At 44.2% G+C, this 18976-nt stretch overlaps 2 protein-coding genes across 12 annotated transcripts in view; one reads left to right on the top strand and one right to left on the bottom strand.

Annotated features, from left to right (window-relative positions):
* The window catches only part of FBXL2 (F-box and leucine rich repeat protein 2), a 132862-nt gene extending 130891 nt beyond the window's left edge, over positions 1–1971 (bottom strand). For 9 of the 10 annotated variants that reach the window (XM_045037919.1, XM_045037920.1, XM_045037923.1 and 6 more), the window contains exon 1: positions 1833–1971. In XM_045037919.1, the coding sequence (XP_044893854.1) occupies positions 1833–1956 (124 nt within the window). In that variant the 5' untranslated portion in view covers positions 1957–1971. The remainder of the gene's footprint in view (positions 1–1832) is intronic. The other variant, XM_045037921.1, reaches the window with a different exon arrangement.
* A 63-nt stretch (positions 1972–2034) lies between these two features.
* Positions 2035–18976, top strand: part of SUSD5 (sushi domain containing 5) — an 80656-nt gene continuing 63714 nt past the window's right edge. The window contains exons 1-3 of one of the 2 annotated variants that reach the window (XM_045037917.1): positions 2037–2192; positions 7530–7593; positions 14430–14555. The gene's annotated coding sequence lies outside the window, so the exon portion shown is untranslated. Of the gene's footprint in view, positions 2193–7529; positions 7594–14429; positions 14556–18976 lie in introns of both variants that reach the window. The other variant, XM_019811014.3, reaches the window with a different exon arrangement.

Raw genomic sequence — 18976 nt, 5'->3', positions numbered from 1 at the left:
AAAGTCACTCATATCAACAGCTAAAGTTGTATCTTATTTTCAAGCATTTAGTGAAGGGTAATGTTATGATCTCCGAGGCAGTTTTGGGGTTCACACAGGCACCCTTCTCATTCCGCCTCCTATACCAACCATCCCCCACTCCTCTTGGAGCCCAGGCATCGGCTCCTCACTCCCTTAAATCCTCTCCGTGAATGAAACCTTACTGCTTAAAAACAGACAAAAAGCAAAACATCTCTAAGCGTAGCAAAGCAACCACGAGTACACAAGTAGAGCAGAATGCTTTTAAAGTAAATAAAACTCTAAAAGGCACAATAGTGAATCAAGGTGGGTGAGGATGGAAGGGGGCAGACAAAGGAGAAGAAAAGAAAAATGGGCAGCGGGAGGAATAGGAGACTTCAGAGGGCTGTGACAATTTAATTCCTGAACATTCTTACTTTCTCCTGTCTATAACTCATAAACCATATTAAAGTCACTGCAATATTTGACATTCCGATTTCTGTAAAATTCATTTTCTGAAGCTCTTGCCGGCTCCATTAATTTGTCACTTAAAAGCCATTCAGAATGAAAAAGAAGCACACACAAAACAAAGCCCTGTTATTTGTGGGTAATGGTTTTTTCCCTACTATCAAAAGGCCACGCGTCTGGCAGTTGTTTTCTCAGAGTCAATGACAGATACAGACCAGCCAGCCGCCTTCTCCTACCAAGCCTCTCCCTACTTACTGAAAAGACAAAGCCTGCCGGGTTCCAAACGGTAGGCTTTCTCTCCAGGCCAACTGGCACTTGGGGAGCCCCCCCAACCCCCCGCCATCTCAGCTTATCAGCACTTGCACTAACCTTGCAGAGAAAGAGCAAATCTACACGAAATTACTGACGGTTAGAAAACCTGGTTCTGAAAACGAGGCATTTCCTTATTGTCCACCCCAAACCCCTCTCGCAGGCGCTGTACCAAAGCTGTGTCCCCAGCAGAGTTCGTTCGGTTCCTCTGCTCTTACACCCTTTGGAGCCCCCCCCCCCCCCGGGGGGAAATCACACCTTTGGTTAGCAATTCCTTGAACCCTGTCTGCTCAAGCCAACAGGGGGGCCGGGTCTTCAAGTGAGGCTTTAAAAACGAGCTGACGGGGGCCAGGTGGTACGCCCACTCACAAGTTTAGGGAATCAAAGTGATCACTTAAGACGTTCACACACGGATCACAAATCGAATCTCTGAGGGGGCTGCTCGCAGAAAGAGCCTCCAGCTCAGTGCCCCCATTTTTTTGGGAAAAAAACCCAAAATTACACATCCACGTCTCCCAACGGCCAAAAGACCTGTACGAATGATGAACTGGGAAGAAATGCAGATCGTGTGTCAGGTTATTTGCGTGTAATTGCGCAGGAACGAGACAGGTAGCACACAGACTGCAAAACTGGGTGGGCACACAGGTCCCTTTCTTTAAAAAAAAGAAAAAACCACACCCTCCCTGGGGGGCCTCCCGGGCTCGCCGCGGCCAAAGGCGTCACGCCGTCCGGACGCCCACCGGGCGGGGGTCCCGGCGGAGGCCCAGACCTCCCCCTGCAGACAGCGCCGCGTCGCGGGCGCCACCCTCTCCCCCCCGCCCCCCCCCCCCCGCCGCCAGACGGGTGCCGGGCGGAGGCGAGGGGGGGGTCCCCGGGCTCCCCCTCCCCCCGGGCCCGCCCCGCCCCGCAGCCCCGCAGCCCCGCAGGCCGCGGCCCGGCCTCCCCGCGACCCCGGCGCCGCCCGCCCGACCCCAGCAGCGGCGGCGCCGGGACCCGGCCGGGGCGGGGCCGGGCGGGGCCGGGCGCGGAGGCCCGGCCGGCGCGGGCCCCAGACTCACCATGGCCGAAGAGCCGCGAGCGCGCCCGCAGCCCGGAGTCACACGGCGCCGGCAACGCCCGTTGTCCTGGTGACGCCAGCTGGGCGTCCCGCCCCGTTCCCAAGGTGGGCTCCGAGGCGGCCATTGGCGGCCGGCGAGCACGTGACGCTCAGGGCGGGGCCGCGGGGCCCGCCCCCTGCGCCCCCGCCCCCTGCGCCCCCGCCCGGCCGGCGCCCGGGTCCTCCGCGCGAGGCCTCTTGGCCTTTCACCCCGGGCGCGGGGCCCCGTCGCCCTGGTCACCTGGACGCCCCTCACCTGACCGGCGGCCCCGCTGGAAGAGACTTCGGTGGAGCCGCTTTGTTTCGGAGGCAGATTACACAGGTAATGCGTGGTTGTGAAGGGCTTTTGAAACTAACGAGAGCAAGAATTAAGTAACAATAAAGCCACGCTGACTCCCCGCGCACCTAACCCCTGCTTCTCTCCTCGTTTACCTGCTTCCAGTGAAGTGTGCGTTATAATATACTGTATTCTTAAGAATGGAAGCAAACCAGGGGCGCCCGGGTGGCTGTCGGCCAAGCCTCTGAGTCTCGGTTGCAGCTCAGGGCATGACCTCGTGGTTGGTGGTTTCGAGCCCCGTGTTGGGCTCCGCGCTGGCAGCATGGAGCCTGCTTGGGATTCTCTCTCCGCCTTTCCCCTGCTCATGCTCTCGCTCTCGCTCTCTCTCTCTCTCTCTCTCTCTCTCTCTCAAAATAAATAAACTAAAAAAGAAAATAGAAGCGAACCGGACGCCCTGTTATAAGCTACTTTTGGATAAAAATCATCTTCGCATGCCGTTGCGTGTGTCTACTCCAGGTTAGTAAATCAAGTGGCAATTTCTTGGATGTGCTTAATATGGTTGAAGGCAACTCTCGATATCCTCACATCCAGCCCGTTAAATCTACGGAGATTTGTCCAAAAGCCAATCTGGCATCTGCCTTTGAATGTCTAACAGGTATCTCAAACTGAATATAGGCCACATAAGACTTTCGATCCAAATGTCATACTCACTCTCCAGTGTTCCTCATCCCGGCAAAAGTTCCCACTTCCCCCTTGGTTGTTCAGGAGCAAAACCTAGGAATCATTCTCGATTCTCTCCTTTCCTCACGTTCTGGAATCTATCTTTCAATAAAACCTGAATCTGTCCTTTTGTCACTATCTCCACCTCACAGTCACCATCATCTCTTGCCTAAGTTAGTCTCTGTGCCACCTGTCTTCTCCCCTACAGCCTACACAAAAGCAGCATTCTAGTGGCTTCTCACGGCACTTAGGAAAAAGATCCAAACTCTTCCTGGTGGGGGTCTTGCCTCCTGCACTGACTGACTCACTTCATCTCCTACCACTCTTCCCCCTTCCAGTCCACACTAGCCACGCCTCATTTCCCCGGGTTCCTCAATCCCTCAAACACTTTCCTGCTTAAGATTCAGCAATAGCTGCTTCCCTTATTTGGAATATTCTTCCTCCAGAACTCCGCATTGCCCACTTCTTTGCTTGAAACAGGTGGGTTGTCTCCTCAAATGTCATCTTCAACGAAGCCTTCCCTGACCATTCAATCGGAAATATCTCACCCCAGTTAACTTCTTTCTCACCTCAGCCAACCTCTCTTATAACTGTCTTGTTTTCAAAATACCTAGTACCCCTTGAGATCATCTTTTATAATTTTTGGTATATTAATTACTGCCCGTCTCTTCACCCTGGAAGGCAAGATGTCTATCTTGTTCCCTCCCTATGTTCCTACTGTTTCGAACAGTTCTTGGCTTATAGGGGATGTTCAATAAATATTGATGATTGATTGATTGAATGAATGAACATCTGTTCTCAGACTGGATGAAGATACAAAAGAGAACATGACCTGTCAAAATGGAGAGTGTGATAGAAGAAGAAAAACTGTAATTACTGATACGTTTTATCTATTTTAACATAAAATATTCATATAAGTAGTAAAATATAAATGTACAGTTTTTCAAAAGTGAACACTTATGTAAATACCACCTAGGTCAAGAAATGGAACATCGCGAAAAGCAACGAAGAACTCATGTGTCCTTTCCCAATGTTAACCCCCCCTTTTCCAAGCGACCACTATCTTAATATTTATAGAAAACGCTTTCTTGCTATTCTTTATATAATTTTATAATTCATTAATTCTCATTTCTATAATGTATTCCACTGAATGTGTGCACAAGAATATATCCATTCCACTGTTGATAGGCATTTAGGTTGTTTGGGTTATTTACTGTTTAGGACTATTTTATTTGATTTGATTTCATTTTTTAAATGTTTATTTTTGAGAGAGAGAGAGACAGCATGAGTGGGGGAGGTGCAAAGAGAGAGGGAGACACAGAATCTGAAGCAGGCTCCAGGCTCTGAGCTGTCAGCACAGAGCCCGACGCGGGGCTCGGACCCATGAACTGCGAGATCATGACCTGAGCTGAAGTCAGCCGCTTAACCAGGTGAGCCACCCAGGTTCCCAGGACTATTTTTATTTATTTATTTATTTATTCATTCATTCATTCATTCATTCATTTATTCATTCATTCATTCATTCATTCATTTATTTATAATGTTTTTCTTTTTTTTACTTTCTATGATTTATTTATTTTTTATAATTTACATCCAATTTAGTTAGCACATTGTGCAACAATGATTTCAGGAGTAGATTCCTTAGTACCCCTTACCCATTTAGCCCATCTCCCCTCCCACAACCCCTCCAGCAACCCTGTGTTTGTTCTCCATATTTAAGAGTCTCTTATGTTTTGCCCCCCTCCCTGTTTTTATATTCTTTTTGTTTCCCTTCCCTGTGTTCATCTGTTTTGTCTCTTAAAGTCCTCATATGAGTGAAATCATAGGATATTTGTCTTTCTTTGACTGACTCATTTCACTTAGCATAATACCCTCCCGTTCCATCCACGTAGTTGCAAATGGCAAGATTTCATTGTTTTTGATTGCTGAGTAATACTCCATTGTGTGTATATATATGTATATATACACATATGTATATATACCACATCTTCTTTATCCATTCATCCATCGATGGACATTTGGGCTCTTTCCATACTTTGGCTGTTGTGGATAGTGCTGCTATAAACATGGGGGTGCACGTGTCCCTTTGAAACGGCACACCTGTATCCTGTGGATAAATGCCTAGTAGTGCAGTTGCTGGGTTGTAGGGTAGTTGTGTTTTTAGTTTTTGAGGAACCTCCATACTGTTTTGCAGAGTGGCTGCAGCAGTTTCCATTCCCAATTGTTTATTCATTTTTTGAGAGAGAGAGAGAGAGAGAGAGGCAGAGAGAGAGGGAGACACAGAATCTGAAGCAGACTCCAGGGTCTGAGCTGTCGGCACAGGGCCCGACGCGGGGCTGGAACTCACGAACCAGGAGGTCATGACCTGAGCCGAAGTCGGCCGCTCAACCGACTGAGCCACCCAGGTGCTCCACCCCAGGACTATTTTAAAACAATGCAATCATGAGCATTTCTCCTTGTGCACGGGAGTACTCATTTCTCTGGAGGAGGGTTTCTTAACCTTGGCAATTTCTTAACCTTGGCCAGTGGCATGGCCCCAGTTGTTTAAACCAAAAACGTTTCCAAGCATTTCCATATGTTAGTGGAGAAGAACGGCCCCCTGTTGAGAATCACTGATCTAGGGTCAAGAACAAGCAGTAGAATTCCTGGTTTGTATACCTTTAGATTTACCACACGGTGGCAAAGTGTTTTCCAAAGTACTTTCAAGAGAAGTGACTTGGAATTAGCAGAGTAGAGAGCTCCAAGAATGGGTCCCTTGCAAGAACTGGTCTTCTCAGAAAGAATCCAGCTAGCCCAAAACTGACACAGGCAACATTTTTGGAACTCCGGAATCCAATCAAATACATGTGTCAAGTCGCGAGCGCCTCATGGGGGGAGAAGCAGCTGGATTTTGGTAGGAGGCACTGTGTAGTTTTTGCTTGCCTGCCTGGCATCTTTATTCCTGAGCTCATCAGCAGCCTTGTGGACAATGGCCCATGTTCCTGGTACAACGTATCGGTGCCACGGAAAGCAACATGGACATCATTCTCCAAAACTGTGGTCGTGAATTTGACCTGTCTGGTGGTTGCTTAAGGGACCAGTGCAGAGACTGATCGTTATTTTGCCTCAGTTTGGAGTGGCTTTCTGTGTGGCATCCGACAGAAGCATTTAAAGACATATGCTACCTGTTGCTGACTGGGGTAAGGAATGAAGGGTGAAGCAAATAGCATGACAGGCCCAAAGGCCTGGGTACGAGAAGTCTGAGGAGGAAGGTTCTGGGGAGACAAGATCAGTAAAGGACTACCGTGTGCACTGGGGGATCTGGAGGGCAGTGTGCATGCCCAGGGACAGACACATACTCAGAAAAGACCTGAGAGGACTCTAGACTTATAGCTCTGACTGATCTTTGGACCACATTTAAGTAGGAAGTGAAGGCTAAGGCAGAGTTGTCATCAGCTTGGCTTAGCATCGAAGGTGCATCCTAGCTCAGAGCCAATATGCAAAGACCCAGGAAGGTTTTTTTCTTTTCTTTTCTTTTCTTTTCTTTTCTTTTGTTTTCTTTTCTTTTCTTTTCTTTTCTTTTCTTTTCTTTTCTTTTCTTTGTCTTTAGGCACTTAAGGAAATACATTCTGTCCCCTGGCTGGCTGCTGAGATAACAGAACAGAGACTTCAGTGAGCATATGTGACAAGTAGTACAATACTTTGCAAAAACAGTTTGGAAATGGAAAGCTGTGACCTTCAGTGATCCACACCAGAAACCCTGTGGGAAGGGAGAGAATCCGTAGAGATGGCATTTGTCATTTAGGGCTTGGGGGAGAAGTGGACAGGGTACAGAGATGATTTCTAAACGGTACGAGGTTTCTTTTTGAGGTGAGGAAAATGTTCTAAAACTGTGGTGATAGTAGCACGTATCTGTGAATATACTAAAAACCACTGACTTGCACAGTTTAAATTAGTGAAATGCATGCTATGTAAATTATATCTCAATAAAGCTGTTTTTTTTAAAGCTATGTTGTTGGCTCATACACATGCTTTTTTTATGTCTATTTTGAGAGAGAGTGTGTGTGTGCATGAGTGGAGGAGGGGCAGAGGAAGAGAGAGAGAGAGAGAGAGGGAGAGAGAATCCCAAGCAGGCTCCACACTGTCAGCACAGAGCCACAAACCATGAGATCATGACCTGAGCCGAAATCAAGAGTCAGACACTTACCTGACTGAGCCACCCAGGTGCCTCAGCTCATATACATTCTTACTCTAACATATTCCTGGTCATTTATCTTTGTATCAGTATGAACTATCCCTCTGCATCCTGAACTTTTCTCTTTGAATCCCATTTACTTTTCCCCCTGCTTTATTGGTGTATAATTGATAATTAAACATAATATATATTTAAGATGTACAAGTTCATGATTTGATTTGATATAGGTATACATTGTGAAGTAATCATAACAATCAAGTAAATTAACACAGTCATTGCCTCAGAGTTACCATTTCCTTTTCTTTGTGTGTATGTGTGTGTGCTAAGAACATGCAGGATCTTCCCTCCTAGCAAAGTTTAAGTACACAATATGTTACCGTTAACTAGAATCACATTATTGCACATTAGCTCTCCAGAACTTACTCATCTTGCATAACTGAAACTTTGTGCCCCTTGACCAACATCTCTCCATTCGCTTCTACCCCCAGGCCTGGTAACCACCATCTATTCTCTGCCTTTATGTATCTGACCACTGATAGATGCCACATATAGGTGAGATCATACAGTATTTGTTTTTCTGCATCTGGTTTCTTTCAATTAGCATTATGCCCTCCAGGTTCATTTATGTGGTCATAAATGGCAGGATTTCCTTCTTTTTAAAAACCAAATAATATTCCATTGTGCAATATACAGATTTCCCTATCCTAAAAGTTTATATGGCTATATTTATGTATATAATTGGGCTTTTTGTGACTGGCTTCTTTAACTTGGCTCATTTTCAAGATTCGTCCAAGTTGTAGCATATATCAGTACTTCATTATTTTTTAAGGCCAAATAATATTCCACTGAATGGACATACCACTTTTTGCTTATACATTTCTCTATTGACAGACATTTCAGTTGTTTCCATCTTTTGGCTATTGTGAGCAATGCTCCTATGGACATTCTTGGACAAGTTTTTGTAGGGACACATGTTGTCATCTGACTTAGGTATATGCCTAGGAGTAAAATTGCTAGATCATATGGATCAAACTCTATGGTTAAGCATTTGGGGGAGCATTTGTTTTGCAAAGTGGCTGCCGCATTTTAATATTTTTTTTTATTTTTTTTTTATTTTTGGGACAGAGAGACAGAGCATGAATGGGGGAGGGGCAGAGAGAGAGGGAGACACAGAATCGGAAACAGGCTCCAGGCTCTGAGCCATCAGCCCAGAGCCCGACGCGGGGCTCGAACTCACGGACCGCGAGATCGTGACCTGGCTGAAGTCGGACGCTTAACCGACTGCGCCACCCAGGCGCCCCATGGCTGCCGCATTTTAATTTCTACTTGTAGTGAATGAGGATCGTAATTTCTCCACAGCATGTCAACACTTGTTATTTTTTCTTTTTTCTTTTTCTTTCTTTTTTTTTTTTTTTTAGAGAGAGAGAGAGAGGGAGAGAGAGCATGTGGGGGAGAGGAAGAGGTAAGGAGAGAGAGAGAATGTTAAGCAGTCTCCATGCTGAACGTGCAGGGCTCAATCCTATGACCTGGGATCAGGACCTGAGCCAAACTCAAGAGGCAGACACTCAACCAGCTGAGCCACCCAGATGCCCCAACACTTGTTATTATCTCACTTTTGATTCTAATCATCCTAGTGGATGTGAAGTGATATTTCATTGTGGGGTTTTTTTTCAAGTTTTAAAACTTTTTTTAACGTTTATTTATTTTTGAGACAGGGAGAGACAGCATGAACGGGGGAGGGTCAGAGAGAGAGGGAGACACAGAATCTGAAACAGGCTCCAGGCTCCGAGCTGTCAGCACAGAGCCCGACACGGGGCTCGAACTCACAGACCGCGAGATCATGACCTGAGCCGAAGTCGGCCGCTTAACCGACTGAGCCACCCAGGCGCCCCTTAAGTTTTTAAAAAATATTGTAAGTACAATTCACTCTTCAAGATGAGTCTTGAACTCACAACCCCAAGTTCAAGTGTTGCATGCTCCAACTGAGCCTGCCAGGCCCCCTACACTGTGGTTTTAATTTACATTTTCCTGATGACTAATGATGGCCGAGTATCTTTTCAAGTGCTTACTGGCACTTACTGGTTTTTTATATCTCCCTTGGAGAAATGTCTATTTATATCCTTTGCTCATTTCTTTCTTTTTTTTTTTTTTCAATGTTTATTTCTTTTTGGGAGAGAGACAGACAGACAGACAGAGAGAGACAGAGCACAAGCAGAGGAGGGGCACAGAGAGAGGGAGACACAGAATCCAAGGCAGGCTCTAGGTTCTGAGCTGTCAGCACAGAGCCCAACATGCGGCTCAAACTCACGGACTGCGAGATCATGACCTGAGCCCAAGACAGACGCTTAATCCACAGGCAGCCCTGCTCATTTCTAATCAAGGTAGCTGTCCTGTTTTCTTTTGTTGTAGGTGCTTTTGGTGTCATATTTTAAGGATCTTTTGTCAAATCCAAGGTCATGAAGATTTATCTCTATGTTTTCTTCTAAGAGTTTTTAGCTTTTACATTTGGATCTTTGATCTATTTTGAGTTAATTTTTGCACATGACCTGAGGTAAGGGTCCAACTTCATTCTTTTGCATCTTGACATCCAGTTATCCCAACATCATTTCTTGAAAAGACTGTTCTTTTCCCCCATTGAATGGTCTTGGCACCCTTTTGAATATCAGCAGACCACAGATGTATAGGTTTATTTCTGGACTCTCAATGTTATTCCGTTAACAACAGAGCTTTAAATTACATATCACAAAAATTGACAAATGTGACTGAGATGCACATTTTTTCAAATACACAAAATGTTCCCTTAATCAGGAAGGGCCACCATGGAGAGCTACAAAGCCTCCATACTATGCAACCATAAAGGGCATTAGTCACATAAATTAGGACATAATTAGTACCCTTAGAGTTGTGCAACATGATATCCCTGCCCAAAATTAATCATAGTGGGACATCAAGGATGTTGTTTGAAATTCTTTAAAAAACCCTACTGACTCTATTCACTGACCATGGTACAATAAAATTAGACAAATGACAAAACATAACCATAAATTGAAGACCTAACAGGCAGATTTGAATCAATCATGGTTGAGGGATGAAATAAAACTTGAAATAAAAATATTTAGAACTAAACAAAATGAAGTAATATGGATGCATATTTGTGGGTATCAGCCGATGCAGTAGGTAGAGGAAATGTTATTATCATTAAATCATTAAGTAAAAAACAAAACAACTAAAACAAAGCAGAAGAAACTAGAAAAAATACACAAACCTAAAGTACATTGAAGAGGGGCTCCTGGATGACTCTGTCAGAAGAGCATGTGACTCTTGATCTCGGGGTCACGAGTTTGAGCCCCATGTTGGGTGTAGAAATTACTTAAATAAAACTTAAAGAAAAATTATGTTGAAGAAAAACTAGTAAAAATGAAGGAAGTTTAAGACGACAAAGGACAAATCACAGGTTAGGAGAATATATTTGCAAAAAAACACATCTGATAAAGAACTTGTAACCAAAATATACAAAGAACTTTTAAAATTCAGTAAGAAAACAATCCAATTTAAAAATGTGCAAAAGATCTGAACAGACACTTCACCAGAGACTACATGCAGAAGGCAAATAAGCTTATGAAAAGACGCTCAACATCATATGCCGTACAGGAATTGCAAATTAAAACAACAATGAAATACCACTATATCTAGTAGAATGGTTAAAGGCTAATGGGGATGCAGAGCAACAGGAACTGTTGGGAACGTAAAGTGGTAAAGCCACTTCGAAGACAGGTTAGCAGGGTTTTTTGTTTGTTTGTTTGTTTGTTTTTTGTTTATTTTTGAGAGATAGAGCATGAGCAGGGGAGGGGCAGAGAGAGAGAGGGAGACCCAGAATCCGAAGTGGGCTCCAGGCCCTGAGCTGTCTGCACCAAGCCCGAAGCGGGGCCTGAACTCATGAACCGTGAGATCATGACCTGAGCTGAAGTCGGACACTTAACCGACTGAGCCTGGCGACCCCAGGTTAGCAGTTTCTTATAAAACTAAACATACTCTTACCATATGACCCAGCAATTCTACTCTTTGGTATTTACCAAAACGAGTCAAAAGTGTATGTTCACACAAAAACCTGCATAATTATTCATTATTGCCCAAACTTGGAAGCAATGAAGATATACTTCAGTAGATGAATGAATGGTACCGTGTTACATCTCTTCAACGGGATATTATTAGCATAACAACAAATGACCTGTCAAACCATGAGGAGACATCAAAGAATCTTTACTGTCTATTGGTAAGTGCAAGAAACCAATCTGACAGCTTACATACTATAAGACTTCAAATACATAACATTCTGGGAAACGCAAAAGAGTAAAGACAGTTAAAAGATCAATGGTTGTCAGGAGTGCGGGGGAGCACAGGGGATTTTTAGTGCAGTGAAATGATTCCGTACGGTACTGTGATGGTGGACAGATGTCATCCGTTTGTCAAACCCTTAGAACTACACAGTACAAAGAGAGACACCTTTATTATGCTAAGTGATGTAAGTCAGACACAGAAAGACAAATACCAAACGGTCTCACTTATATGTGAATCTAAACAAAATAAACCAGCCAAAGAGCAGAAACAGACACGTAAATAAAGAGAGCAAATAGGTGGTTGCCAGGGGGGAGGATGGGGGGATGGGCAAAATAAGTGAAAGGGAATGGGAGGTACAGGCTTCCAATTATAGAATGAGTAGGTCATGGCAGGGAAGGTTACAGTATAGGGAACACAGCATTGTGTGGTGACAGAGGGTGGCCACACTCACGGTGAGCACAGCATAAAGTATAGACTTGCCCAATCACCGTGTCGCACATCTGAAACTAATGTAACTTGTGTGTCAACCATACCCCAATTGGAAAAAAAAAAAAAAAAAAAAAAGACTAAACCCTAATGTAACCTATAGACTTTAGTTAATCATAATGTGTTAGTTCATCGGTGGTAACAAATTACCACAGTAATGCAAGATGTTCAGAATAGGGGAAATTGTGAGGGAATGGCCTGGGGTGGGGTGGGGTTGGGCAGGAAATAGAAAATATGGGGCGCCTGGGTGGGGCAGTCGGTTAAGCATCTGACTTCAGCCAGGTTACGATCTCGCGGTCCGTGAGTTCGAGCCCCGCGTCGGGCTCTGGGCTGATGGCTCAGAGCCTGGAGCCTGTTTCCGATTCTGTGTCTCCCTCTCTCTCTGCCCCTCCCCCGTTCATGCTCTGTCTCTCTCTGTCCCAAAAATAAATAAACGTTAAAAAAAAAAAAGAAAAGAAAATATATGTGAACTCTGTGCCATCTGCTCAATTTTTCTGTAAACAAAAGAGCTCTAAAATATTAAAGTCTCTTAATTAAAAAAAAAAGTCAGAAATTCATCACAGGGAGAAAAATAGAGTTGAAGAGAACCAGAATGTGGTTTTTTTTGAGAAAATTAGTAAAATAGTTAACTCCTGATAATATTGATCAAGTCAAAAAGGGAGGTGGGGGTGCCTGGGTGACTCAGTTGGTTGGGCATGCGACTTCAGCTCAGGTCATGATTTCGCGGTCCGGGAGTTCGAGCCCTGCGTCGGGCTCTGTACTGACAGCTCAGAGCCTGGAGCCTGCTTGGGACTCTGTGTCTCCCTCTCTCTCTGCCCCTCACCCACTTGCACTCAGTCTCTCTCTCTCTCAAAACTAAATAAACATAAAAAAAAATTTTTTTAAGGGAGAAAGTGCACGTAAAAACATTACAGGCATTTTATGAGAAAAACGATAGATAATACCAGGAATAATTTTGCACTAATAAATTTGAAACCTCAGATGAAAATAGTCATTTTTCTCTAAACTTGCAAATTTCAAAAATAAATTGTAAACTTCAAAAAAAAAAAGTAAAGGAAATGTAGAAAACATAAAAAGGCAACTAACCACGTGAGAAATGGAAAAATCTAGGAAACTTCCCAAATGTATCAAATGATGTTACAGACAGGTTTTGCAAAAAACTCCAGGGAAGAGAAAAATGCTATCTTATATAAAATATTCCAGAGCCCAGAAACCATAGAACACTAACTTATGTTGTGAGTTTGGAAGAATCTTGTCACGAAAGTTAGACCCACATAGACAGCAAAACAGTAGCCACTAAGCAGAAGGCAGGCTCACTTATACACACAGGTGTGAAAATCCTCACTATTAGTGTTAGCACATCAATTCTAGCAAAGTGGCAAAGCGCTAAGGGTCATCAAGCTTCCCTCACCGAATGCAAAAGTGATCTGGCCAGCCTGGCTTTCGCTAGCCATTCTCGAAGGCTCGCACTGACCGCCCCTGGGGGTGCACATAGGGAGGAAGCCGTGGGGTGCTGGTCTGGAGGGGGGCGGTATGTGGAGTGGGGGTAGGGTCGGGAGGATACCTACGGCCCAGGTGGGGGGATCCACAAGTGAGTCATCCCCAGCAACGTGTGGGCGGCCTCCCCAGCGGAGTCCGCAAGGCAGCCAGTGGGTTCTGTGCCGTGGAGTGTCCCGCCTGCCGTTCTGCCAGCCTCTTTGTCCCCCGGCGACCCGAGCTGTAGAGCAGGCCTCGGGATTCTGGACGGAGCAGGAAAGGAGCGGCCTCTCCACAGCCGCTCACACGCTCTCACTCTCTCCCATGGGAGAAATCACCCGCTGGGAAGTTTTCTCTTGCACTGAGCTGTGCCCCCGTAGGAGAGATGTGGGCGACACAGGTGAACTGAAGCTGTTCCTCTTACCCTCTCCAGCGCATCTAATCCCAAATATGTATTTTTTCCTCCAACGGTGCTGGACTTCTGCACTCTCATCCATGGCTGATGGCCAATGTTTATGTTGGGAGAAAGAGGTAGAAACTCCTATTCCACCACTCACTGATGTCACCCTCCATTGTCTCTTCCTAGGATTCTATTAGACACACCGTGGGACTTCTGGGTCTGTTCGCCATATGAGGCAACACAAGATTGATCTCCCCCCCCCCCCCCCATATTTTCCATCTTTTATCTCACTGTGCTGTGTCCCAAGAGATATTCTCAGCTTGACCTTCGGTTCTCTAATGATTCTTTGGCCGTGTCCAGTCTGTTATTCAACCCATCTATTTGGGTTTTTGCAAATTCCAACAGCTATGTGTTGTATTTTCAAAATCTTTTTTACTTTTTTTTTCTCTCACAGCTGACTCTTCACATTTTTTAGTGACTTTACATTTTTTAAAATGATTTTTAGACTTCTGAAGGGTTGCAAAGATAGGACAGAGTTGTTGCATCTTTCCCTTTAACGCTGACGTCTTACACAACCAGGGGGCAATTATCTAAACTAAGAAATTACCGCTGCTACCTTACTATTAACTGAACTGCAGCTTTATTCAGATTTCACCGGTTTTTCACCGATGTCCTTTTTCTGTTCCAGCATCAAATCCAGGACCTCACGTTGCATTTCCTTGACCTGCCTTATCGGTGTCCTCCAAATTGTGACAGTTCCTCAGTCATCTCCAGTCTTTCATGACCTTCATACTTTTTGAAGAGTACTGATCAGGTATTTTTGGGAACATTCCTCAATTTGTGTTTGTCTGATACTTTCTCGTGATTCTGTTGAAGTTGTAGATTTTGGGGAAGAATACAACAAAGCCTGTGGTTCCTCCTCAGTGCATGGCAGAAGAGAGTTCATGTCAATAAGTCTTATTGGGGTGACGTTAGGGGCACCCAGTCGTTTAAGCATCTGACTTTGGCTTAGGTCACGATCTCGTGGTTCCTGGGTTCAAGCTCCGCGTTGGGATCTGTGCTGACAGCTCAGAGCCTGGAACCTGCCTTAGATTCTGTGCCCCTCTCTCTCTGCCCCTCCCCTGCTCATGCTCTCTTTAAAAAAATTTTTTTAAACTAAGTCTTACTGAGGTGACGTTAAAGCTGATCATTTGGTGCGGGTGGTGTTGGCCAGGCTTCTCCACTGTATAGTGACATTTCCCTTTGCAGTTAATACATATCTTGTGGAGACATACTTTGAAGATATGCAAATATTGTTTTTCTCCTGAAACGTTTGCCAACTAATTATAGTATTTATGGGCAGATATTCTTGCGGCTAGTGTGACTGTGGTGTTCTAACTGTGATGGTGGTTTTTCTCCTCCCTCACTCCTTTTACACTTATTATTGACATTCTTCTGCAAGAACGAGTTGTTCCTTGGGGGCCTGGGTGGTTCAGTCGGTTAAGCGTCCAACTTCGGCTTGGGTCGTGATCTCTCAGTTTGTGAGTTCGAGCCCCGCATCAGGCTCTGTGCTGACTGGTCAGAGCCTGGAGCCTGCTTCGGATTCTGTGTCTCCCTCTCTCTCTGCCCCTCCCCTGCTCATGCTCTGCCTCTCTCTCTCTCTCTCTCTCAAAATAAACATTAAAAAAAGAAAAGAGTTGTTCCTTCTCCCCAGTTAATTTATTTAGTCAATTGAATTATTTGCTATGTTATTAGCTGTGTGATGCCTTTGAGTAGCCATTACCAAATTTTATGCAAGTTTTTAAACTGTTCTTGCGCTTCAGAAAGAGACTAATCTAACTTATTTCACCATTACCAGAAGTGAAAACTCCCTTAAACATTTCCTGTTTATGTCCCAGAGATAGAGGTAGATATCATAGCTATAAATACAGATAGATAGATAGATAGATAGATAGATAGATAGATAGATAGATAGATAGATATGCTATAGATAAATATGCATAGGTGGTATTGGTATTGAGTACATTTTATTACATGAGTGATATCATAACTGTACTCAGTAAATGCCTTTGTTTTCTCAACAAGTATGGCACAGGCTTCCATATTAAAACATACAGATCTTCCTCATTCTTTTCTGAATAATACCCACCAAACTCAGAATGATGGACAGGGAGGGTCGTAAGGGTTTGCCTTTTGACATGATTAGTAGTCAAAGGGTACCTCGGATTTTATATAACATTTTCATTGTGTTATAAGGTGAATGAATTTGTTTTGAGTTGCATAATTAAACATTTGAAAAATGAGTAGCTATGCTGGTGGAAAGGGCATTTTGTAGTAAGAACAGAAAACCTTTAGGTAAGGGAGCGTCACTTTTCCAGACAACTTCTTTGGCATTTGGGGACTATACTTAACATACTGTGTTTATGTTTTTTAAGATTTTATTTTTTAAGTAATGTGTGCCCCCAACGTGGGGCTCCACCTTACAGCCTTGAGACCAAGAGCCTCATGCCCCACCCACTACAATAGCCAAGCGCCCCTAACATACTGTGTTTACAGTAACTTTTTCTCTGTAGCATTTCAAAACATCCTCCTCCTCCTCCATTTTTTCCTCAGTAATTTGGTCAATATCACCAGCTAATCAATCCGTATAATCTGTTCACTGATAACAGAATCTTTTGCTCTGAATACTGAGTCATTCTTTCCATCTGTTTTTCCCTTTTGCTTTGTAAGCAAACATTGTGCATTTTTGTGGGACCTGGAAGCTGAAGTTAAGAATTGTTTTGTTTTTTCATATGAATGAAGGTGAAGTTCCTTAAAAACCAAGTCCAAATAGCTACAGAACAATTCTTTTATCTGCCCATTCCTTCATACACAGACTATTTTGCAGGGCCCTCTTAAAAGTCAGCAGACAGGAAAATGTGCTGTCTTAAAATATAATATAATGGAAAACAGTGGGCTTCTAGTTATTCTCCCAAAGGTTTTCCTACCCTTTCTGATAAATTAAAGCAAGCTTGGCCACCTTTTCATGGATGGCATAGAAGGCAAACAGGGCGTGACTAGCGATCTAAGATGTAAATAATGCAAACCTTCTCAGAGCAGGGATCTTTTTCTGCAGGGTTTAGTCTGGCATTAAGTCAATGTCTGCTGGGGCTACGTACCCATGCAGCATCTCCCACGCTGTGGCTGTCCCCTCTTAATCCCAATCCAGCTTCATTCCTAGACTTTGGCAGTCAACCTCCTCCAACTAGAATGTTCCTTGAGACTGCTTCTTGACTTCTTGTTTTCCTATCACTTGTTCATTGGATGAGTGAGTGAGTGAGTGAGTGAGTGAGTGAGTGAGTGAATAGAAGCTCATTAATTTGCTCGTGGTCATAGTACTACCGAGGGGCAGAACCCTTTTGTTTCTCTGTTCGGCACTCTGCTACCCACTGTAGAAAGTAAGAGAGACACAAAATTAATCCCTCTCCTTTTGCTGACTCCCTATGTGGGTCCAAGTCAATTCTAGTTACGTGCCTGGAAAACCATCTTGTGTTATTTTCCTATTAATGTATCTGTACTGTCATTTGTGGATGACTTAGTTATTGTTGATTTGCTAACTCGGCAATGAGTGGTTTTAGCTTCTGTTACATGATATTAAAATGAGATAATATTTGCACATAGCTTGACACACATCTTCAGACTGAAGCCTCAGATGAACAACAAATATTGAAAGAAGATGAGTTGGTATGTTGAACAAAAGAAATATATGGATTACGATAAAAGCACATGTTTGTTTTTACCTCCCACTGTTCCTCTGAACATTATTTAATGCAGATAATTGTCCCTGTCTCTCAACTCCCTGTGGGTCCATGATTTGTTTTCCACTTTAAGGTAACGGTCCCACCACACTTAAATTTACAAATAGTTTTGTTTCAGAAAGTGGCACTAGACACTTGATCAAATACACAGTCTTGCTTGGCATCGTCTTCTCTCCTCCTGTTTTGGCTCCCATGTTCCTGTGGAGGCCTCTCTCTTTGGGGATCGCTCATAGCTCTTTTCTCAGCTCTTGGACAGCTTACACAAACCTCTGTCCTCTTGTTGAAGTCTCCTCGCCCTTCCAGACAGCCTTGTGTGACAGGACCAAGACAACTCCATGCCAGCTCTTTCCAGCAGGGCCAACATTTGGTCCCACAATCTGACAACTTTGGGAGTGTGGGGATAGAGGCTCCAGCCTGGCCAACAGGAGGCACTCCAAACACAAAGAACCACCACGCATGAGGAAAGAGGCCACTGGACCCACCCATCTCTCCCTTGCTGGGGTTCACTGAACAACAAATGCAGGGCAACGGAATAATTAACCCAGCAAGTTGATGGCAGACTAAGAGGGGAATCCAGCCTTCTGATGGCTAGGCATCTTGGGCCCTTCGGTCACACTGTTTTTTGAAGCAAATGTTAAAATATCCATGCCTTTGCTACACTTCGGTAAGACGCAGAATCAACATATGGGCTAAGATGCGAGATGTTTAACATGTCACATCATTAGACCAAGTTTTTTCCTGGCTTGTCCCCATGTTCCATGTACTTGATGACCATTCTTGTGGAAACAAAGGTTTGGGTGCACAGCTCAACAAGTACAGGCATACCAGTGTTTCCAAAAGAGTCTATTGATAACACGTGGACTGTCTGGAGGAGGTCTAGGATGAATGAATGGCCCCCAGAATAGCAGTCGTCTTGTTTAATGGCTGAGGGCCACACTGGAAATTTGACCAAGAGATGCCCTGCTTTCCCAGAGCAAGAGGGTGTGGTTCAGCAGTTCCTCTGTGATCTTTAAGGAAGTGAGGTTCTTGATGTCAGACATGATAGGAGATTGGAGTATATTTAGCCTTCCTGCTACCACAAATTTGTCCTTGCTCAGCTCTCCTACCCTTTATTGGGCACCTTCTGTGCCATGTACTGAGCTAGAAGCTGCAGGTGTAAAGGAAGTCACACAGCCTTTGCCCTCAAGTAGTTTGCAGAGCAAGGCAATGTGCTAAAGTACCACGTATTATTAGAAATTATTATGGATAATCATTTTATCTGTAGAAAGTTTTTTGATTTACCAAGTAACCCGATCTAAAAACCCTGTACGTCAGGTGGCCTTATCATGTCTATTTTATAAGCAAACAAACTGAGACGGAAGATGTAAAGTGATGTCTCCAGTATGGATATGAAGTTGCAAAAGTCAAACTTAAACTCAGTTCTGCTGACTCCTTTCCCGAGTTGTCCCTCTCAGTGGCA

Source organism: Felis catus, chromosome C2 (genome assembly GCF_018350175.1).
Source record: "Felis catus isolate Fca126 chromosome C2, F.catus_Fca126_mat1.0, whole genome shotgun sequence".
Taxonomy (NCBI): Eukaryota; Metazoa; Chordata; class Mammalia; order Carnivora; family Felidae; genus Felis; species Felis catus.
The sequence above is the reverse complement of the archived record's forward strand: the minus strand, read 5'-3'. Positions and strand labels throughout refer to the sequence as shown.